At 39.0% G+C, this 25,032-nt stretch overlaps 1 protein-coding gene across 6 annotated transcripts in view; it reads right to left on the bottom strand.

Moving 5' to 3' along the window:
* Positions 1-25,032, bottom strand: part of LOC139741709 (protein unc-13 homolog B-like) — a 267,252-nt gene that overhangs the window by 70,671 nt on the left and 171,549 nt on the right. For 5 of the 6 annotated variants that reach the window (XM_071652293.1, XM_071652294.1, XM_071652296.1 and 2 more), the window contains one exon: positions 7,557-7,670. The exons of the other annotated variant lie outside the window; for it this stretch is intronic. In XM_071652293.1, coding sequence (XP_071508394.1) covers positions 7,557-7,670 — 114 coding nt within the window. The remainder of the gene's footprint in view (positions 1-7,556; positions 7,671-25,032) is intronic. 6 annotated transcript variants of the gene reach the window in all.

Genomic DNA, 25,032 nt, shown 5'->3' with positions numbered 1-25,032 from the left:
ATTTTACATCAGTAATTACCCTGCCTGTCATACTGTTTCAAACCCTTCTTTTTCAACGTACACAGAGAACTCCCAAGAGCCCCCAAGCACAGTTTTTGATGATGATTATGATGACAAAACAACACACTTCCGATCTATCCTACCTGGCTTAAGTGGATTTTAAAGGCACGAATGGCAAAGAATAGTAGTTTGTTTTTTTTTGTCACCACACTCACTAAAATTTCAAAACTTGTTTCCATATTGAGGCAACCACGATGTCATCCTGGTTGTTTTTATCTTTTTCTTTTCACAGAAGCAAATAAAGGGAATATTGTCTTCAAGATATCACTGTGGCAATCAGGGGGGCATTTCATGAAGGAACTTGTCGGATGAAATGTCCGACAAGTCAATTATATCCGACAAGTTCAGAGAAATCAGACTAAAGAATTTCTCAAAACTTGTTGGATATAATTGACTTGTCGGATATTTTATCCGACAAGTTCCTTCATGAAACACCCCCCAGGACAACCAAACCCATATCCAAGTTCATTAAAGGGTTGATATCACTTGTCATTCGGGGAAAATGAGCAAATTATAGCAGACAGATGCTGAGGTCTCTGTCTCCTCGTGTGGGATGTGATGCCATCTAACCAGGCTACCTAGGCACCAGAGAAGACCTCTACAGAGATGGACCTCAAATAAATTAGACACAGAGGCCTTCTGTTCCATTAGTCTTTTTCCCATTAGCCAACAGACCTTGAGAGGTGGGGGGGGGGGGTGGGGCTGGCCGAAGGCAGACACCGTGGCTATTAAACACACACAAGGCGCGCAATCATTGCCTGTATTGTCTATGTCATGTAGCTGTGCCATTGAGTACAATTGAGTCTTCCATGGCAAGCAACTAATCCTATAATTTGAGCATAGCATAACGGCCGAGGCAGGGACAAAATACTTCTGACGACAATGAGGTTCTGTCGGTACAGTGGTACGCCACGCAATCCACAGCAAGAGGTCGTTGACCTGCCCATCCCGCATTTACCACCATTGCCATGGCCATGGTGCATATTAACCCGTTCAGTAAGAACTGACTTTGCTATGACACACATTTCCCATAGACGTCTGCCCGAGTATACTTGTGACTAGTCCTCATCAAAGGGTTAAAATTGGACTGGACCAATCCTGTCTTGCTTAAGCTATGCCAAAAATAACATTTAATCTCCTATTTATTGTTTGACAAGCAAAAACAAATGTACATACATAATGAATGCAAGATATATTTCATTATCGCTGTGAATCTTTTCCTTCACTGAAAAAAGGTGCTTTTGTTCTGTAAGGGATGTGCTTCCTCAGCTAATAAAAATACAGATGTGAGAAAGTGTATACAGCTACACCACTAATGAGCTCTACTGCATCTTAGCATGTGACTCTGCTTTAGTCCCCCCCCCCCCCCCCCCCAATATAGTAATGCCCTAGAATGGTAATTATGATAAGGTATGATTGCTAGTCTTCCTGTAGAAATTTTGAAGTTAAAGTTTTGAAGTTTTGAAGTACCATACTGCTACAGCCAGTGTTGTGGGTAAACGATACACTTCCCCTTTGGCCTAAATACTACAGAAATGGGTAATGCCAGTACTACCCATATTTTCTTCCATAATTCTTTAGTTTTGCAAGTAAAAGGTGATATAAACCATAATTTGACTATCTCACATACTGGAGAGCCGTACTGAAGTGAACGCCAAAGAGCACAATGTAATGCTCGGAAAGAATATGAAGGAAACCTGATGTAAGTGTTGTTGGCATTTTCTGCTATGGCAATTTTCTCTCAATTTTATGTACTTATTCTTCTTCAATTTTCTGAAAACAAGCTATACTGATTGGCCCAATTTGGGTCCTTACATATAGAGATTGCCAATATGAACAGCAATCAATTATATTGATCTTCTTGTTGAAATGTACACTTTTTTGGCCCCCACTTTAACTGGGTATCTCTCCCCTCTTGGAAAAAAAAAATAATAAAAGAAAGACAAAAATAGTGATATCTTTCCAGAGCAGGATAAGATGCTTCAGAGGCTGAGTATGGAAAGAAGGTATGTTATTTGCAGAGATAGCTATGAAATTTCCATGCAACACATTATATACAAATGTTTGAAGGCAGAATATCACCTCTGACACTATGTCTACAACATGTATAGAGCTCAGCTAAATTTCACACTTTTAACTCGTTGAGGACAGTAAGTCCCGAGTATACTCGGGCAAGTATCTATGGGAAATGCATGTTAGAGTAAAATTAACCGGGTCCTCAACGGGTTAAAAAAAAAAAGAAACTTCCCCACCAGGAAAGTAATAACATGCCTCTCCGTGTGAACATAATTTGTGATCTAAGAGGGACATGAACATGACCCTCTAGCATAATGCATAACTCCAAAGTAAGATGGAGGTATGAAACCATATTGGAGTTCTATAAGAACTCTTGAAAATTGAGGGGAAAAATCAAGAGCACCCTTAAATGGTGATTCTAATAATAAAAGGTAATTGTACTTACAACAGAAATCTGATGACAGCCAAAACTTTGAGACACAAAAATAAGAGGCATTGCTTGGTTAACCACGTGATCACTATCCTCACCATATCTTCAATGGAAATGCTCTCATGATTGGCCGGACAAAATGGTGCATCGTTTGTCTTCATTCTGCCGGAAGGGGGTGAGAATTGTTACAAGAGCAGACATGGGTCCCAGAACGGGTCCAAAACTATGAACTTCCTAGACCGTCCAGCAGTGTCATGTGTTCCAAAAGATGCAACTTTGATCGCTCCCTATGTACACTGATAATCCATGCTCAACATCCTCTCGCAGGCATTCTCTAGCACACTTTTAAATATGGCAGCTTGTATGCAGACACGTTTCTAAAACTGAGGCTGCTGCTGATCAAAATGCCACCATTCTCTGTACACCATGAATGGATGGGACCGCTTGTTTGTAATTACAATCATTCCTGGGACGGTCCAGACCTGTGCTAACTGCAAGCTGCTCGCTTGGTTTTTTAAAAAATTGTCTGTTTGTTTGTTTTTTAACCGAAGGTTGTGCTAGGAACAAAATAATTCTGTTCTTTTTTTCTACTGTTTTGTATTTTTAGAGGTAGTTGAACAGCATTACCATGCTGGAGATTAGATGCAATTATATCACACTCACAAACAGGGGCCAAAAAGCCCACAGATTCTGAAACAAGTGCATCCAATGGTCCTCATCTGTTTCAAATAACACATGTATGCATGGGTAGGCTCCAAGGAGGATACAGATTCGCCGCTGTCTTCACAAAAAAAACATCCACGGATGAGCGGCAGCTCTTTGCTGCATTAGAACGGAAGAGGAGAGGGAGACTTTGCAAACTTTGGACCGACACACACTAAGGGCGGCCCGCACAGGTGGCTTTTCTCCGTGGTGCACCCAGAATTAATCAAGAGGTAAGGATGCCATGTATCAAGTTAAGTGGATTCGCAAGCAAGCATGGGTTGTGTGCCTGGCTGCTATGACAACATAAATGTGACCATCTCTTCTGTTTCCATGCAACAAATGCCACATGTTCACCCTTTAACTCTTGCTATATGCTCCAATATATGAAAGCCGTCTCATGTGCCGCCTTACTGATATGGCTGAAAATGATTTTTCTTTTCGTTCCATCGACTGAAATTTGAACCCCAAAACTCATGTTTCTTATATTTACTAGCCAGCTTGTATAATCACATTTGAATCTAACTATACTGCATTAAATATGCCTGTTGTTGCAAACTGCATTGGAGATTTTGCTGCAATCTTAAATGATAGCTGGTGCAGAAACCGTCATACTGTATAATTCATTTGTTCCCATCTTACAACTATGAATGCAACAGATTGTATGATGCTCCCAGTTGTTGTTGTTGATTTAAAGAAAGAAAGAAGAGAGAGAGAAAATGGGGCCCTATACAAATAATTTGCCCCAGACAGCACTTAACATAAAACAAACATTATAAATTTTATAGAGATATAAATAAGAATATTAAATATACCAAGTCTCCACGAGGGAGCTCATATTGTCTCCACAATGGAGCTCATTAAGTCTCCACGAGGGAGCTCATAATGATATTGATGAAAAACTCATGCTCCCAGTGACTTGGTCTCTCTTCAAAATTCTACATAAACATGACTGTTTTTGTAAGAAACAACTGGTGATTCGTGAGCAAGAAGAAAGAAATATGAAAACCTACAAAAGAAATCTTTACTACAGACTTTGCTCATCTACTGGTGATTTTGTTTGGGTTGTTTTCTTTCTGTCTCTGGTTGAACTCTACCAATAGAATTGTGGTGTGTGCTCAATGGAGTCCTTTCACAGAAATCATTGAACTGAACCACAAACTGCCAATCAGTAATGCAAATCATCTGGTATGAATACCTTCAAGCAGGCTCAAGATGCCATGATGGACATTGCCTACGCAACTGGCATGAAACTAGGTCAAAGTCGGGCAGAACTCGGCCTCAATTATAAGAATCTGATACTTGATGCAAACAGGAAAAACGGAGTTGCCCTTTTTTTTTGGGGGGGGGGGGGGGGTTGACAACTCTGAGATATCTCATGAGAAAGGCAATTATTTCTCACAGTCTTCAATTTTTTCTGACTCCCCTCACGTCTATCACTCAATCGGAATAAACGTGAGAGCACAGTAGCCTTATGAATGGCACAGTAACAGGTTCAAACCACAGACTAACAGTCCAATACGAGCTCTGTAAATGCTTCGAAAGAGAGAAATAATCCTTCCATATCATCGCATGAGTACTGCCCAGTAATTGTGCCGACAGCAGATTAATGATTTTTTACACCTCTGAGACTCCCGTTTGCCCGCTCTGCTCCTAATTATATTGTGTGCCCTCACTTCTCATGCAAAATCTATACATTTCGACATTTCCCAACCCCCCTCCTGGCGTCTGGATATTTCAAAGGCTCTATCTCTCTGTGAGCATACACATACACCAGGTGGTGAAATCCTGTGATTTTTTTTTTCTCTCCCCCTTTTTGTCAAGCTGTAGGTACTGTCTGAGCATCATCAATTCTAAACATTCTTTCTACAGATTGTGATGATTCTTGATTTCTGGTTTATTTCCAATTTACAAATGTACTTGCAAGACAGACCATGCAGCATATTACAATGCATTGTGGGAATAACACTCAAAATACCAAACAACACTATGGGCATGGAGGAAGTACCATTACAAATGTACATACTTGCTTTCACATTCTCTTTCAATTTTGCAATTTGTTGCACTTGCTTAGTAGCACAAGTACACAATTTGTACTCCAGGCCACAATCTAAAATATATATGTATTATAGTTTTCAAATGAAGCTACTGTCATGCTTTTGCCTTCTTAGATCTCAAATGTCTCATAAAAAGCAATAGTATTCAACATTGCTTAAAAACAGAAACATTTATTGCCTCCAATATCCTTGATGTCTAGGCTCAAATACTGGGTAAAAGTCACTTTAAACTGCATTCACGACAGAATTCAAAGTAAGATATGATGATAACGTCTGCATTCTATCCAAAGCACTTCTGCATTGTGGCGGGCAAATGATTTCAAATACCACAATCGAAACCTGAAAGGCACCAGAAATATAAAGTTGCATACAAGAACACTATATCTGCATTAGGACATTAAAATGCACGAATGCACCAGAGGAGATAAGATACAGACAATAAAGAAACATCTCCTTGTTAATCTAATCCGTGAACATGCCACACCATTCATCCATGACACAGTCTTTCTCAGGTCTCCCGTCCCCCCCCCCCCAAAAAAAAAAAACCTAAAAAGAGGAAGTATGGATTTGCCATTAGTACCTAATTGACCATGTCAGTCTTATACAAACATACATACATACACACATACACGCACACACACACACACACACACACACACACACACACACACACATTCACACACACACACACACACACACACACACACACACACACACACACACACACACACACACACACACACACACACACACACACACATACATCTTGCCTTCTCCTCTCTTACATAGAAATTTTATGTACACAAATACACATGCCCAAACACACACTATCACATACACAGGCAATGTGAGAGATAATGTGATGACTCAATTCCAGCAAAACGCCTTCTTCTTTCAAAAACATTAAAACAATTTACGGGTAGTACCAATGATCTACAATTATATATAATCCACATTGACGAATATTGTAAATGCATGCATGTACAGATGGATGGAGCATACTAATGGCCTCTTTGAAGCTACTATGGTATGACTGTCCATACTATAAGGGTCTATGGAAATCTCACAGATGGATGAATGTTTGGAGGGATAAGAAACACACATTAAAGGTACAGGAGATGGGTGGGTGATCTCATCAATGCCTATTATGATGTCAAATGGTTCTGGAAGTCAAGATCGCTTTAACATTCTCTCGCCCAGACGGAACATACATGTACGCCATAGAGTTCTTCTAGACCTTCTAGGCACAGACAGAGTGTCAGTTGTTGATGTATTTTCCTGTAATGACCTGCCTGCCACCACAAGGCCAGATTTATAAGTCTCTATTTATTAAGGGGGTATCTCAGTGAGTGGCAAATGTTTGCGAATGTAGAGAATTTTAGGTTCCATCAGGGTTGGTTAATGGTTGCGATGAAGTTCGTAAACAGTTATGATCAAATTTGCAAAAAAGTTTTCATAGTACCAAACAGTCTTTCTTGTTGCAAAGAAAATTTTGAATGTGTTCAGAATTTCTTTGTGACAATACAAACTTTGCGACAATGAAAACTGGTTACGAATTTGATTGTAACTGTTTACAAACCCTGAAAAAACCTACAATTTGCCATGTTTGCAAACATTTGCCGCTCAGTGTGATCAGAACAACCTAGTATGAAAATGGCAAAAAGCTGTTCACCAGTTCAATACAATATTATGGTAGTCAATTTCAAAATTCAGCTGTGCTCAAGTATAGAGGATTTCAAACATTCAAACATACTGGGGTTTGTTAAGCTTTCAAATTTTGGCAAATGGCTGTTAGGTCATCAAACTTTCATTTCAAAATGAATACAACACTTATCTTGTTTTCAGAAGAATTGCTTTCATTTGTACCATTTGGGACTTTAATGGTTCTTATCACTTCATTCAGTAATGTGTTGACTAGTCACAAGTAAGTAGAACAGAAAGATGATTCACGCTACTGCACTAAGCTTTCCCATGCCATGTGCACGTTGCTAATCACGTGCCTTCTTTGACATGGATAGCCTTAATTAAAGTACCAATAACTACATTACCATAACGTTACTCCAATGTATTATGAGCAGATGAGGGCAACTGACCCAAGTATCTTGGGTATCTTGGGATGCTGGTAACTGACACGATGGTAAACAGTGTTCACTGGCCAGTCCCTTTTCATCTGGTGAAACTGTATGTATCTTGCTGATCATCATGCGGTGTGGCACTTGGGGGGGGGGGGGAGGAATTCAAACAAGAAGCAACATGGAAGGAAAGGAGTAGGACCATTCAGAAAAACTTACACTGTGCGGGAATGAGTTGAGCTGGAGGCGGCTGCCCAGACGCTCCGGAATCATGGTGAATGAAGTCCTGAATCATGCGCAGCTTGCGCTCATATGCCACCGACTCTTCTTGTTCTGTCAATGAACACAAACAAGGTGTGTTTTGTATGTTGCTTTTCTTGGTCTTTAGATCGGTAACTGTTTCCGACCCTTTGAGAGGCCTGATATGACAGACACCAATAGTGTCCCATGATTTGTATGTGAATACCACAATCAACATCATCACGCAACATCATGCTTATACCTTGTCATCTCCATCACCACCAACGTCACTTACTACCACCCCCACACTATCATTATCATCATCATCATCATCACGATCATCACGACCACTACCATCACCACCCACCTCCACTGCTGTCATCATCATCATCATCATCATCATCATCATCATCATCATCACCATCAGCATCATCATTGTCACTATACAGCAACAACCGCTATCAACATTGCCTTCATCGCAATCATCACCACCAGCACCACCATTACCATGACAACCATTGCCTTAATCATCATCATCACCATTATTATCTACATCATCATCATCATCAGATATGTTATCACCATAATCACTCTCAACAATCAACATTATCAACATCTTTGTTCATAATTGGTACTGACAGCACAACTAAGGAATATCATATTGACTCAATGGAACCTAAACCAGAGTGAACAGGTCTGAGAAGATATAACATATATCTAGATCATGAAAAGTGCATGACACACTTTGACAGAAACAAGATTACTTTAGTGTCCAAACATTTAATACGTCATCACCCTCGGAATGACCTCCCATTACATATCTCATAACTCCTTTTCACATATCTAATGTATCATGGGAAAGGTCAGAGAGATGTGACCTCCCCTCTGATCAGTGATCGCCATTTCAAATGTGTTGATCACTGATATAACAAATCAACATGTCAAGTGTGTGACACGGAATGTACATCATACATTCCCTTTTATACCAAGCATAGAAAATGTGATTATAGTTCTGAGGAACATGTATGGAAGGTGAATACATCTGGTGACAAACTAACAGCATGCAGATCAACACCAGTGGGGAAAATCAACCAGGCACCACTCGTGAGGAGGAAACGATTCCAGCACATCTTCACGCCGCTAATAAAGTTTTCACTGCCCATGCATAATGAAGGTGGCAAAATTTCAAACGTGTGTCTTCAAACGGGACGTAATCTATGCATGCAGGGTCCACAGGAATAAGTGACTACGGTGATGAAACTACATGCCAAAAGCAGTCCATGCCACTCAAAGATACGGTTGTGACAAAAAACACACGGCAAGCACGGTGAATTGTTTGAATGAAATGTGCTACATACACATAGTAATGGCCTGTACAGAAAGTACATATTCTAATGACTACTGTAAGAGGAGTAACCCATCACAAATACTAATCCTCCATATGGTTGTATCTAACATATATATGGGCATGCATGTAATATCCAAGATGTATCCTTGTATCTTCTCATTGATGATCCTTTCTGGTACACCGGTATCCAACAAGCAACCTAAGAAACCAGCGACCTGGTCACTGGAGCTAGCTCTTGTAACTCCCAACACTCATTTGTCTATCCCAGGTGAAATACATTCAATTGATAGGTCAGGCAACCTTAGGCAAGTCTATTGGTCACAGTGAGAAAATATTTTGATAGAATTGATAGATATAACATAATACTGTAGATGAATAGATGCCATAAAAAGATCCACAGCTAGATGGGAAAAGAGATATACAGGTAGATAGATGAATAGATAGACAGACATTCAGATGGGGAGGTAGGTAAAGACAGATATGCATGATAACAAAATTCCACTTAAGTCATTTATGGGGGTGTAGGTTGACTGTTTGAGACTATAGAACAGGAGTCTTACACAGAAGTACACTGCTTGCAGCCTCAAAATAGAGGTTCATTATACTAGCAGTATAAAGTGAGTAACCTTTATGTCTAAGTACTTGCAGATATCAAACCCATTCCATCGTCACTGGGGAATGGAACAAAGATATTTGCACAAAATATTAATATACTCGTGTTTCCCATGGTCAAGCACTCTGACTCTAAGCTTAACTCAACAGTCCTGTGCCTTTCCAATACCATTTCCCACGTTTAGCTGATCCTTTGTTTTTGTTTTAAATGGTAGACTTTTTAAGGACTTGCTGAGTAAAGAGACCTGCACACTCTATACCTTTAAAACTCTCGCTCCCCCGGTACAAAGGGTCGCCATGTCACGGTGCTGCGGCCAGCAAATGGGGTCTAGCGACGTCACAAAGCCAGCGGAGTGCAAAAGGAGAGGAAAGGGTGGTGAAATGGGACCCCATCTGGGCGGCTTGACCGGGGACAAACCCACGCTTCCGCTCCACTTAACGTACCATTGTCTTCAACAGACCGGAAGCTACGCCCACCCCTCTACATTGGCCTTCCTTTTTCTTTTCTTTTCCTGCAGTGACCTAGATGCCATGAGGTTATTTATCTTCAACATGTGATTTGCCCACCAGACAGACAGGCAGACAGACAGACAGACACACAGACAGACAGACAGACAGACAGACAGACAGACAGACAGACAGACAGACACACACACACACACACACACACACACACACACACACACACACACAAGTGTAAGAAGAAATACCTACAGAGCAAAAAACACCTGTAAAACTAAGTCTTGCTACTGTTGCATACTGTCAGCGAAGCACTGTAGTGATTGGAATATTTGAACTAAACAATCTAGTTGTGAGTTTTCTTTTCAGATACACACACACACACACACACACACATTCAAACATATGAACGAACACTTGAAAAAAAACAATTTAACTAGCTCTCCATTCAAAACAAAACAACTTTTTTTTTTTTAGAACCAATCCAGTTTCTGTAAACCATATGACTGCTGGATTGCAGGTTATCTAAGGTAGATGGTAAACTATTATATCGGTAAAACAATCCCCAATGGACATGATTTCTTCACTCGCTCACTAGTTTTCTTGTATCAATGAATGATCTCCTATAATTATCTTCATTATGATTATAATTAGTTATTATCATTGTTACACTGACTTTGTCATAAAACAGAACAAAACAAAGGTTCATTGTCCATAGTAATGGCCATTTTGATTTTCTAACCGTCTATCAAATTTGATTGCTGTGATCCTATTCTTTATAAGGGAAATTTGTGCTTAATTTTGTATGACTGCTCCCTGCACTAACTCCTTTGTGGTCCCATCTGTGCTTTTAGGCAACTTGATTTCTTTTATAAACTCAAAGAAATAGAGGAAATATGACAATGAAGGATATTACAGCAAATCCTACTTTATGGTGATGACAAATAGAGAGCAGAGAGATATGTTTAAAACATGTTGCAAAGGATAACAAAGTATCTTTGTTGTTGTTGCAGAAATATGTCAGATGCACAAAGAACCAGTACTGCTCCTATTACCAGGTTTTTGTGATTTAGTAATCTTTACCAACAATGCACTGCATGACAAATTTCCTGCTGCAGTATGCTGCTGCCGTTGTGGTGAATTCTTAATCCACCATACCTGATGAATTCTGAGATTGACTTTGTATAGTTTGATTCATACTGATGGCTATGACATCCACGCAAATAAATGAATAAATAAATATGTGCAAGCAGGGATACATACCTCAACCAAATTTATCCTTCAAGTATTTACCGAGCGACATGAGGGGAAAATAAGATATACTTCAAGAGGGGTATGCAAAAGCTCCAAAAACAGGCATGTAGGTATCCTTGAAACAAATGAGAGCAGGTGTATTCCATTGTCAATGCACACACAACGGACAAAAATCCATGTAGGAAACTGTTAGTGTATGTTGGGGACACGCCGACGACGCGAATGATGATAACGGTACTCCACCAGGCCAATGACTTACAGCGTGTGCTGAAATGACATTTGAAACAAACAAGTGTTTTAAAAAAAAATCGGGACACCCAAAAACCTGGATACCTCATTAACTCATGTTGCATACATCTCTGTCATTTCACACACAACACTTAGCTAATTTGCTCTGACTGACGAAAAAGCTAAAAACTTATCTTTGATCAGCATATAGCCTTTAATTCATCAATTAATACTGCCAGATTTAAAAAGCATACATGCATACATCAGCATGCCAGAACTCGGCTTGTTCAAACAGCATTTTGAGAATGAGATGGGGGGGGGGGGGGGGGGGGGGGGGGGGTATGTAATGATAGGCCACTTCTACCCTTTTGTCGTAATTCCCACAGTCAACACATCATGTCGGCAGTCCCCGAAATCTGCATTCACGGTCGCTCGAACATCAGCTCCTACAGTGATAATTGATGCTAATGCATTGCCTGTGTTACATTTTCTTTCCCTTGTCTCTTCTTCAGACATGTTTTTCATTTTCAATTTTTTTTTTCTTACAGCTTTCTACAGAATGGGCAGCATGAAGTCATGATGCCGGGGAGTCAGAGAGCAAAGTGGTTGCTTCAAGGGTACTTTACTTTTATGATTTTTATGATTTTTTTTTTATCAACACAAACGATCAAGAAAAATAATCTGTCAGTGGAGTCTGTTCTGCTTACCAGCTTCAACACAAATATTGAAGTTTTGTTGCTGTTTTTTTTCTTTTCAGCAATACCACCATTTTCCAACTTTAAAATGTAAATTTCTGTAGGGCAAGCAATATGCGAGACATAGATTAAGGAGATTATTAACAGATGTTTGTCAACAGCCAAATCAATGAAAACTTCTGTCATGATATGTTAAATTGACATGTAAATTTAAAATTTCATTTTTTTAAAAGAACGCTGTTTTTCTTTAAACAAGTAACCATCAAATACTAATGCCTCCTGTTCTACTACATTGTAGAGGCACAGGCCAAAACCTGTGATGATGAAAGTGAATATTTATAGTTCATCCCTTTGTGAGTAAAAGAGTAAACTCAATAATCCAAATGGTAGCTGTGTCAACACAGACAGTTGTAATAAAGTCTGTCAAACATGTCTGACAGGTGTCACGATCAACATACAATAGCATTTCTTTCTGTTTGCGAGATACAACAAGCTACTTTTCCCTTTGCTCTCTCACCATCACACTCTATACAATCTAATTCTTTCCATGATCAAAATGCACCATCCAGAATCACACGCATCACGAGCGAAGAAAATCGCTCAATGTACACAGGCCAGTGTTTTAAAAAATGGTCACACACAATGAGACCGACACGTCACATACCATAATATGCAAGTATAAAGATGAGGATATCTTCCTCATGCTTGGAGATCTCTCACTCCGCAGTGGCAACATCCGACTGGCACTGTTCTCGCTACTCTCTCCCCGCTAAGCCGAACAAATGAACTTCACCCAATGTGTACGTTTGAGGTTAATGAGAATGTGTCGGCAAGTTCATACCTTGAAACAGGGTTTTATTCTCTCTCTTCCCACTTTTTTTTCTCCTCTATCCCATCACAATCTAAAACCTTCTTTGTTTCATCATCTGCTATGACTCTCCTGGCCGCCAACAGAGTTGGTAATTAAGGGCACCCAACCGGTGGCTGGGGTGGGATTAAGATGCTTGGCTGGGTTTGGAGGCTTATGAGTAGGGGTGCAGTGAGCTGTGATACCAAGCTTTGGACGCATTGTTGCATGCGACGATGGCGGAGTGTTGCATGGTGTGGGTGACGAGTCGTTTGGCATGGGGGGATGGTGGGGGGGGGGGGAGGGCTGGATGCAGGTCTCCATGTACCACAGTTTGTAAGAGATATATAGATATTATGAAAATTTGGCTAAAATGATACACTGACTTAACATCAGAATTACAAGGCATAAAAGAAAGAGAGAGCCATTGTATCCTTTGTTGACTTTGCAATGGCTGGGGGTGGGGGGGGGGGGGGTGGTAGGGGGGAGGGGGAGTAGATCAATCTTCCTACCGGAGCATGGGCACACACGTATGCTCACTGATGAGTGTAACAGATGATAGGTTGAGGTTAAAGGATTAACTGCAGAGCTGACTCACACACAAACATTGGAGTAACATGACAAATGATGTCTGTAAAACTATTACGTCATCTCTGGCACAGTCAAGTTTATAAACATTGTTGCCATGGCAACATATTATATGATTTCATAATTACCAGCTCCATATCAGAAGAATTCTACTGTATTTCATCCCTCAGAACTAACAAGCAATTCTTAGAGGTTGACTAGATTCCCCAAACCCAATGGTGCTGACTCTCGAATTCAATGAAATTTTATTTATCAATTTTCATACACAGATTTGTTAAAAAATTGAAATAAAAGTTTTGCAATGGCAACCTCTCTTCCCTGCCCCCCCCCCCTTTCGGAGACGCCTCATTGCATCATCAATTTTGAAGTTCATGTATCGTATATCAGTCCACTCTTCTCTTGCAGTATTACCTTTCTAATCATATTAAATGCACATATTCAGAGAAAAACTGAACACAATCTTCTGCAATTATTGACAGATAGGACATCAAATATCATGTGCAATAAATCATACCTCATGCCATCTGTTATCATAGGTAGAGCTGCTACGCCTTAAATTTAAAAACACAAATCTTCTTTTCATGTTGTAATAAAGATTATGAGGATGACTGTAAGGATAATAAAACTTTGTAGTTTTACTCTTACATTATTGTTTGCATCATTATCAATATAATTATTGTCATTATCATTACTTTTATGATATTGATTACTATTACCATTACTATTATTATCAATATTTTTATTCTCATCAACAACATCATCATGTTGGGGATAATAAGAATATTAACAAATAATCATAGAGTGCATTTCATTACCAAGGGGAATATGAATGTGCTTTATGTACAAAATGAAACAACAACGTAATAATCTATCTACAAAAATTATACCTCAATAGGAAGTAAGGAAGACAGAGATCTGTAATTAAGAAGAAGAAGACTCAGTAAAAGCATAGAGTTGTGTCGTCATTATCAACTGCTGCAGTGAGGATTGGTTTTTATAGATGTGATAAACCCTGACAAAATCATCTAGCATCTGGAGGGGACGTGTGTGAAGCACAGTGGAAAGACGCTGATTTCGTTACCCCAATCTTAATAACATGGGTTAAACAAACAGGTTGTGCGGTTCCCTTGGCCTTGACCGCCCCCGTTTACCCCCCGCATTTGACTCCTCCCGTGGCAGGCAGGGAGGCAGGCAGGCTGGCAGTCATCACTTAATCGCATCTTGAGTACCTAGGGTCTTTCAGGAGTATGTTTCACCCGGACGCTCATTACTGGGAGAGTCCCCTCACGCATCACATACTGGAACCTCCCACACATCCCGACGATTAAGCCTTTCCTTGCCGTGATTTTTTTTCTCTCTCGCAATTTTTGGTTAGGCCTAGTCCTCTTTTCTCAATCTCTCTCCCCATGGCCGCCTCTCTCCGTGGAATCACAACAGAATACAGGGCTCAGTGGCGTATGAAACAGATTTGCTGCCGCATCCCTGATGGAAATTAATCCGCCTTACCTGCCAATTTCCTAAACCAGTTCTCTCTCTGTCTGAAAAAAGCCTCTTTGAGTGAAAAAAGAAAAAAATCTCTGCCCCCTGGAGACTGTGTCGAATGCAATTCCTTTTGTTTCATGGTGAATGATTTATCAGCCCCGGTCTGGAATCTTTGCAGCATATCCACTGGTTCTGTTTTAGAACAACATTCATTTTTTGTTCACGTCTGCATGCTCCAGTCAGTACATCAGAAATTTTAAAAGTCATAGGCTTCATCCACGATATTTTTTTTTAAAACTTTGGCTTTTCCCTACCATTCCCTAGAACAACCAAAACTTAGCTTAAGCTCATATAAATATGAATGTTTTTCTCTCTTCCTTCCACATATGCACAGCAGTCACTTCTCTAAATGCATGCAGGAATGAACAACACTTGCAAATACAGAAATCATTTAGAACTTAAAAGATTAAAATTATGAATTAAAGGGATAGTACAATATTGGTGGAGATGAAAATTGGGCTTTTAACTTTTTGTGAGATACCAAGAAAACACTTATGATATAGTACAGAGCATGCCATTCCAAGAGGAATTCAAAGTTTATTCGATGAAAATCGGGTTTTGAATGACTGAAACATCCAAAAACAAAGTAAACCAAAGCGATCGTAATAAAGTGTGGGTCCCACACTTTATTAGAATCGCTCTTTTTTGGATATCTCAGCCATTTCAAAACCAATTTTCATCAAATAAATGTTGAATTCCTCATAGAATTACATGCTCTTTCATATTTCATGAGAGGTTTCTCATTATCTCACCAAAAAATGTTAGAAACCTGAAATTAGGCCTCAACCAAAACTATATGATCCCTTTAAAGTGTGGATGCCTACATGTATAATTCCAACTGTGCCGATATCCCACAAGGTCCACTATCCATTAGGTGGATGGCACACAATGTCTGGATGATATTTCACTTTAGGATTCTCTTCCATGGTCTCCTACCCTCTTCTTCGCTAAATGTATCTTAAATCTCTGATTTTCTCCTTTGGTAGCATTTTTAATACAATTCTGATCTGCATATTAAAACCAGTGCTTCTTGTGCTCATGTATAACCCCCCCCCCCCCCCAAGATATGCAAATCAACATTTCTAATGAAAGGTTTGCCAAAACTGAAATGTGGCTTTCTATCTTTATATAAAGGCAAAAAGAGAGGCATTTGCAGTAAATATTGAATATATGTTAGATGGAATACTGACATTAAATTGGAAACCACTATCTCATCACCTCACACTCACTAGAATAATATTCACAAGAATACGATTTTGATGTTCCTAAACAAAAATTAATGTAAAGACAGAAAATCCATTTTTTGCACCATGGTATTATTTCTTTTAACCCCTTGTGTGCCGTACAAAAGTAATACTCTAAGGATCTCATAAAGTGATGAAGATTCATTGAATTAGGTGTACACAGACATATTTAACAACAAAAACACTACTATAGGAATAAGCTTGGTAGCACAGGAATCAACTTTCCTGGAGTATTTCATTCTCCATGTCATATGCTCTATTAAGTCTGAAAAAATTCCAACTTTCTTAGTCAAATTTTGTGTGTGTGAGTACAATATTTTTTTAAAGTTTGTAGTCTCTTAGCTTTACATTAACCTTTTGAGGACGAGTCCCGAGTATACTCAGGCACATGTCTATGGGAAATGCATGTTGTAGCAAAATCAGTCTGTCTCAATAAGTTAATGTGTGATTTGTTCCACTTTAAAGTAATGTGATGATAAGTCAAACTCCTGAAGCAAAGTCGAGCATCATTTAAAAAAGGTGAAATAAATATGCATCAGGCATCCCAATAAAATTTGCATAATGATGGATAATAAAACAAAGAATCTCTTTAGCTGCAAACAGCACTGTAAAGCAAATCTTTGTATCATACTCTTTTTATGTTTCTAGAGATCGTCTCCTACACTCTTTCTATGCCGCAGAGAAATCTATTTCTGACAGTGATATGTACAAATGAAGAAAATCAATGTGGAGTGTGTGAGCATTAAATGAACACAGCTTGTTTGCAATAACATTAGTTACATGTACATATATTGGGTAGTCTCTGATTCAGACTTTGTCTTGCCTATCATGATAGTAAGAGAGCATGAAATGAACACAGCTTGTTCGCAATAACATTGGTTACATACATTGGATAGTCTCTGATTCAGACATTGGATAGTCTCTGATTCAGACATTGGATAGTCTCTGATTCAGACTTTGCCTTGCCTATCACGCTAGCAAGAGAGCACGAAATGAACACAGCTCATTTGCAACAACATTTTAGTTACATACATTGGATAGTCTCTGATTCAGACTTTGCCTTGCCTATCATGCTAGTAAGAGAGCATGAAATGAACACAGCTTGATTGCAATAGCATTAGTAAAATACACTGGATAGTCTCTGATTCAGACTTTGCCCTGTCTATCATGCTGATAACTCCTTGATCTCTATAGTTTGATGTATATTGTATATTTCACTACATTATTGGGTGTCAGAATAAAGGATGCAACTTTGCTACATGTCCAATAAGTCAGCTAGCATGGACGTGTGCCATACCAAAGACTTTAATGACAGAAATAATCATACTCAATGATACAAAATGATTGAGCATACATACACACAACACAAACATACACATGCACGTACCAAAATACTTGTATACTTAGACATACAAAAATTCCCTCTTGAGCAGCGAGTGCGTGATTTTTCCCTTGAAGCACGTATAATCCGTCCTTCCGCATGCGCGAGATGCCCCCCCGCGAGAGGAAGTCGGAATGCAAATAAACCAGGACGGAATTACTTCTCAATTATCGGGCGAGCATCATCGCCATCATCATTATCATCATCAACTCTTGTCTCCGTTCGAACACAAACTGGTGCAATTAGGGCACATGCATGCCAGGTAGAGGTGACATTTGTGCAGCTATTAGCACTTAATAGGTATCTGGGTGGACTGCCTTCAGAGTACGATAGAGAGAGAGAGACAGAGACTAACTAAATATGTATACTTGCAAAGATGTATATGAGCACGCATGTATATGCCTGATGCACAGCGAGCAACAGAGAGAGTGAGAGATAGGGATATCATAGGTATATACACGAAAAGGTAAACAGAGAGAGAAAGGGTATATATATTACATTATGTGTTTTGTATCACAAGAGAGAGAATGTGAAGTATATGAATATATATGCATATATATATATGTATATATGTATATGTATGTATATATATATGTATATGTATGTATATATATATATGTATATACACATGTATGTATATGTACGTATACATATGTATATGTGTATATATATATATATGTGTGTGTGTGTGTGTGTGTGTGTGTGTGAAAAGGCAATGTTAGAAAGAGAGAGAGACAGACAGACAGAGATAGAACACAGAGAGGGTGGACTTTGGATTGGAAAGGTAAAATATCGCCCTTCCCATAATAAAGCTTTAAGGCATTAGGTGCCTTGCTCAAGCCATATTTCATATTTGACTGCATCTCTCTGACCATCATGTCACTTGGCCACATTCTCAAGTATCCCATCTGCATGTGAAAATGCTATTGTGACAATGGTCCTAATTACTGTAAAATTTTGCAGTGTTGAAATGTTTGCATAACATTTTGTGCATCCAGAACCTAGTGCAAAAATAAAAGTACGCAAATATTTTTGCTTGCCATATATTCCAGTAGTTGATGTCTTCATGCCGTGGAATTGAAAACATGCAAAACCTATCTTACTCGGCTGAGCGTGAAAAATCAGTCACGCAAAAATATCCACTTTTTACAGCATCAGAAAGTCCATACAAAGATGGAGATTGATTGCGGATCCGAGAAGTAGCACTTTATGGTAATTTTGTACATACCTCCAACTCAAACCATGCTCCTGACATGCAGTGTACATACAGTATGGCAATATTTCCCCTGATGTACAAACTCTTTCCGGGATGAGTTTGATGCTTACTTGTTAAAATCTGTGGCTATTCCCTTTGCCGGCAATATATCTGTACATGCTTTATTGAGAAAGCCTACCACTAAACTTGTCTACGGCTTTCCCGACCTAGCAACAAACAGGGGCAGCAGAATGTTTTCTTTAGTTCAACAGGAAGAAACTTGGGGCAGAAATGTCATAAGAAATGGGCTTCTCTTGTTTTATTATAAAGAGCCAAAAGTGTGTGCATTCGAGTGTATGTGGGGGGGGGGGGGTGGGCTCAGATACAGGATTAGAAGAAACCCATTATAGAAGTGCTCTCAACACTACTGGTTATCTGGACTAGAATTATAGATGGTCATGAATTTGAATACACATAGACCCTGATGGTATTGTAATGCAAGGTATAAGTGAAAGAATCATCAAAGCTGAGACTAAAGCCGACTTCGTCTATATTCACGATAAATAATGAAAAAGTTCTCAAAGCTTATTGAATTACAAAAATGAGATTACATCCCCCGCCCATCAGGAAGAAATCCAAACCAAAAAGAAATGGCAGTCTCCTATGTGACTTGCCATGGACCGACTAAGAGGGCAGCATTCATAAATACTGGTAGTTTGAGAGTGGAGCTACGAACGGATATGTGAGACATACAGGTATGATGCAGTGTCCTCACCAACATTCTCACTGCAATACAATTTGATTTGCCAAACAATCTACACGATCATTTTTCTTGCAGTTTTCTGGTGTCATCTCATTTATTATATAACTTGCAGTTTTCTATACATACTTTACCATTTTCTTGTGACAATAGTTATCAATATACATTTGCTTATTTATTTTTTGAGGGATGAATTTGTCATACTTTTTATATTTGCCTTTATAAATTTGCATTTTTTCATCTCATGTTTAAAAGTTTCTCTACCTCCTTTGCATAAAAATGTAAGATATTTACCCTCATTCTCACACTGATAAAACTCCACAGATGCTTTCCCCCATGTGACGTAGAAACAAAAGTATGCTTGTTACTTGGACTGTCAAATAAAGACTTTCTAGAGCAATCGCAGTGTTCGCAGAATGATTAACGGAACATCTTTGCTATTTCCCCCAAATGAATGAACAGACTCAGTATCCCGAGAGTCCACGGACATTCTGTAGTCATGCTCCAGAGACATAAAGCCACTAATGATGTTGTTTTTATCTGCGTGGGATGCTGTTAGTGTGGATGACCTACAACTCAGTCACCTGAGTCCCGTCCTTGATCACACACAAGGTTAACGTACCCTATATAACTGTCTCCACACACACACACACACACAGACACAGACACAGACACAGACACACACACACACACATATGAAAACACACAGACACACAGCTACAGACAAACCCACAACACACAAACAAAAATATACAAAAAATATATAGAAAAAGAGAAAAAAATCTACCCACACCCACACTACACCCACACACACGTACACAAGCCAATCTCACAAGAATACTAAAAAATCCATTGGAATCATCTCAAAATCATCCCTTAGAACTGAGCCACCGATGTAAACTGCTTTAAAAAATCAAACCAGTGCAACCGTAGCGATTATATTGCTGATATATTCAGCAAGCTTGGCCAAATCACTAGAAAAATACAAAACTAAATTCATCTACTGATCTGCGCAATCATGTGGTAATTTCGCACTGAGGGATATCAACTCCATGTTATGCCCTGAGGAGCTTTATCTGTAGGTCATAGCATATACTCATTTCAGTACAAATTAGTTTCTTGATCTCAATCTGAAGGGCAAGTGCCATGGGCATCATTCAAAAAGTAAGTGTTAATGATGTGAATGAACCCTTTCACCTATAACAAGCCACACTCCAAACTATATAAGGCCCACTTAGATTAGCAGGATGCATTTTGACATAAACAGACCTCCCAACCTTTCTAACTGAATAACAGGGATGATCTATCTCAAAAGTAGGGCAGAAAGAGCAGTTCCCATAGAAGTGTGTAGTAAAATTATCAAGAAAAATAGGAAAACTCCTATCAAAACAAGAGCTGGGAATGGTCAAAATTCAGATTCTTTCCTCCAAATTTAGAATGGCTGGGAAGTCTGCATAAAATTCACAAATTTGCAGATGGAATTTTGTGAAAATGGTTAGAGATTTGTTTTGTACATGTCGTCTCTTTACTCTTTAAGCATCCCTTTTCTTTTCACAGAGAGTCTAAAACTTGTTTCTATTTTCTATAAGACAGCTTAGACAGGCATGCTTCAATCAAGTAATAGAAAAAAAACATGAATAGCTTCAAAAATATATTTCATTCCATGATTCTAAGAAGGAAATTATTTCTGTAAAGGACATCCCATCTTTCTGTTTGGTGGACGCACACTGTCATTCAGTAAATCAATATTATAAGGTTTGATCATTAATGAGAGAGAACTTATCACACTAACATGTATCTTGTCTTATTCCTCTGCATATCTCACTCATGGCAATATCAGACTTTGAAGAAATGCCAACTCACACAGGCTCACAAAAATGGACTAATAAACACTTGAATAACGCATGAAATAAAGTTCATGTCTTACCGAACAAATGCTTACTGCTGATTGTCATGCAAGGCATCCACTAATGAGATATGAGGCTTCAATCCCGTTTCCATGACGATGCGTCATCCTCTCCTAGAGTCCTCCAACTCACAGATGTGAAAGACACTGTCTAACCATAGCAAATCTGAACACTGAAGCATAATCCCTCCTTCACTCCTAGCTCCTCCTGCTTAAATGCTCAGATTTTGCAACACCCACAGAGTTTTTATCCAAAGATGATTAGCATAGATGGTTATTACGCTTACGACTTGTAAAAGGTCAATTCTGCAGCACAACTGTGAAAACTGGAACAACTTTTGAGAAATGAAACAGTTTGGAAATCTTCCTCAATGGCTAGTTTCTGCTCTTGTGTATCAAATTCTAATTTGCTGTTGATAAAAAAAAGGAAAAAAAGTAAATCATAAATACAGTTTTTTTCCTCATAGCTCAAGTACGCTTCAACCATGCCTAAATCCAATACATGAAATGAAATTCAAACAATCACAGACACATTCCACTAAACATCTTTGCACATCTGGGCAAATTTGGGAATGGGCTTTACTCAATCTCTGGTGTCATACAGCTCCTAAATACTAATTCTGTCAAGTCCTAAATCTTTTTCCATGGCAGTTATGTTCTACACTAGTGAAATAAAACTCTGATTTGCTGTTAATGAAAAAGGCAATAACAAGACACATTTTTTTTTCTCACACCTAAAGTTTGAATTAACTATTCCTCAATCCAATATCAAACAATCACAAGTTTGGGCAGACACATTGCACTAGACATCTTTGCACATCTGGGTAAATTTGGGCATGAGTTTTGGTCTACCTAGTATCAAATAGCTCTCAAATACTCATTCTGCCACTCAAACATAATACACACACACACACACACACACACACACACACACACACACACACACACACACACACACACACACACACACACACACACACACACACACACACACACACACACACACACATTTCAAACAATTTGAAATAGAAAAAAAAATCCTATTTCATTTCTGTCAACATTCAGAAGACAAACCCCAGTGGTTGACACAGCTTTACTTATATTTCTTTAATGCTGCCCTCTATTGGCAGCTGTCTAATCAGTATCATAAATGTCCATACTACAAGCACCATCCACTACATCTAGTTCAATGCACAGAACAAATGATGAAGGTCGACATAGAGTGGTACACAGCTGTAAGTCGCAATGCAGAAACTAGTTCACGTGAGCTTGTCAAAGTGTTCAAAAATAATCCATGTGGTCAGTGCTACCTTGAAATTTCTTCACAAATCAGGCCAAGTGAAATGTGAACTAAAGAGACCACATTATGAATTGTCAAGTTGGAAATTGTTTTAACAGCTGCCAACATGCTTAGCATATTGAAGTAGACTAAATTGATGTGTCTAAAGTATTCACTCGACAGACAATGTGAACAAGTGTATGACTTTACTTTCCTGAACATGTGAACATGATGGGATGACAAGATCTAGGTCAGAAAGACTAAGTCAGTCAGTCTTTTTTTTTTCCTGCACATAAAAGTGTAACTGTACTCTAGCTGGTACATCACACCACGCACACTACGACCATCTCGCCCTATCAGTGGCATCTCTAATGATTGTTTGATCCCAAATCTATTTGCCCTCCACCCCCACCCCCCCCCCCCCCCCACACCAATGTTCCGGTAATAGCAAGAGAAGTTAAAAAAGCAGTAGCAATTTGGCAAATCAAACATTCGGACGCTGCTCCCGACATACAGGCTGATTGGAGCGCTGCCGAGAGACATGATTGGAAGGTGACTCCATTTATCTCGGCGGCCTTGAGCGAAGGCTAACTGCCGCTGGTGGTCTCTATGTAGCGAATGCACTTAACTCTACTACGCCTTCAGCTGAAGAGCTCTCATTCATGGAGTAATCTCCTTTCCTAAACGAGCCATCATCGATGGGATGGCAATAACACCATTTTATCATTCCCCCCCCCCCCCATCCATCCCTGCACATCATGACCTACAAAATCAACATCATAATGATCCAAAGAGCTATTAATTCTCTGTCTTTACTCTTTTCCTTTGCTTCTTTTCGCATGATAGAATGAACAAAATTTGCACATATGCCGACATATACGTTCCAAGTGATGTCTCTAGGACTTACTAGATTACGTTGGACTATCTGAATAATCCATGATTCCGCTACAGTGTGGGCTGCTTTTTCAAGCAATGGCAAAAAAAGAAAAAAAAATCTTTGCGTAACACTAGATTTGAGACAAGTTGTCTGACTATGGTAACAATCTAATCCGTACTGAATATAAAATACTTCAATTCATATTGCAACAGAATAGAAATACCAATAGAGCAGATGACGGAATTATTAGTAATACAGTAGAAAAGTATTATACCCTCCTCCATCTAAAGTATACTCTACCAAATTGTGAACTGAATCATTGGTAACTCCAGACTTGTTATTGTTGATTTTTATTTGAATAGAAAAAAACAACAACAGAAAATTGATAAGGCATTTGATATATCTTCTATTGTCTTGTAACACATACACCTCATTTGAAATTCCGTTTCTTACCATAGGACAAAGTCAGAAGATGTGAGTTGTGAGCTGATCTAAAAATAGGGAAGTAAAAATAAGTAAGCCTGATCTATTAGAACAACCAACTAGAAAGAGTCATTTGGTACACAGTTTAGAACATCATGGATTAGTAGGGATTCCTTACTGACTGACCTATACTGAAACCCTATAAACCTCACAAAGCTAGTCATTTTGTGTCAATCTATGTCCATATCTTTCCCACTGCTGAACAAGTGAGCTGGGTTGGGACTACAATTCACCGCTTATAACTTATTCAACATGATCGACACTGCCCTCGTAATACTATTTATCGCCCGATGCCATGGTGACTGCTTCATCAGCAGATACTGTGGATATCCCTAAAGAGAAATTATCCGCGGCAACGACACTGCGTTTCTACCGCTATGTTGGACACTTTATAAAAGGCACTTCTATAAAAGTGTCCCCTTCTACTGATCAATGACTAGATATATTCTACAGGATGAATGCACCAGCTCAAAAAAGTGGTACATGGAAGTTTGTTAGATTTGCTTATCGTTCAATGCCTTGAACAGGAGAAGACAACTGCAGCACACAACACTGTGGTTAATCTTGACCTATAATTTTTTCACAATTAAGAAAACTGGGGTTTCTGGTGGGTATATTTATGGAAATAAGGGTTCAAAAGTTGAAATTTAACTAGATCAGTAGCAATAACTGGTCTGATTTTTCTCTGGGAACATGTCATTCAAACTACTCCACACCAATTGCGTCAAAGCCAATATCATTTACCATCAACAAAACA

The sequence above is a fragment of the Diadema antillarum genome, unplaced genomic scaffold (genome assembly GCF_040938485.1).
Source record: "Diadema antillarum isolate AM-2024a unplaced genomic scaffold, OU_Dant_1.0 seq00000946_RagTag, whole genome shotgun sequence".
NCBI classification, from domain to species: Eukaryota; Metazoa; Echinodermata; class Echinoidea; order Diadematoida; family Diadematidae; genus Diadema; species Diadema antillarum.
Note: the sequence above shows the minus strand (reverse complement) of the source record. Positions and strands in the feature narration are given on the sequence as shown.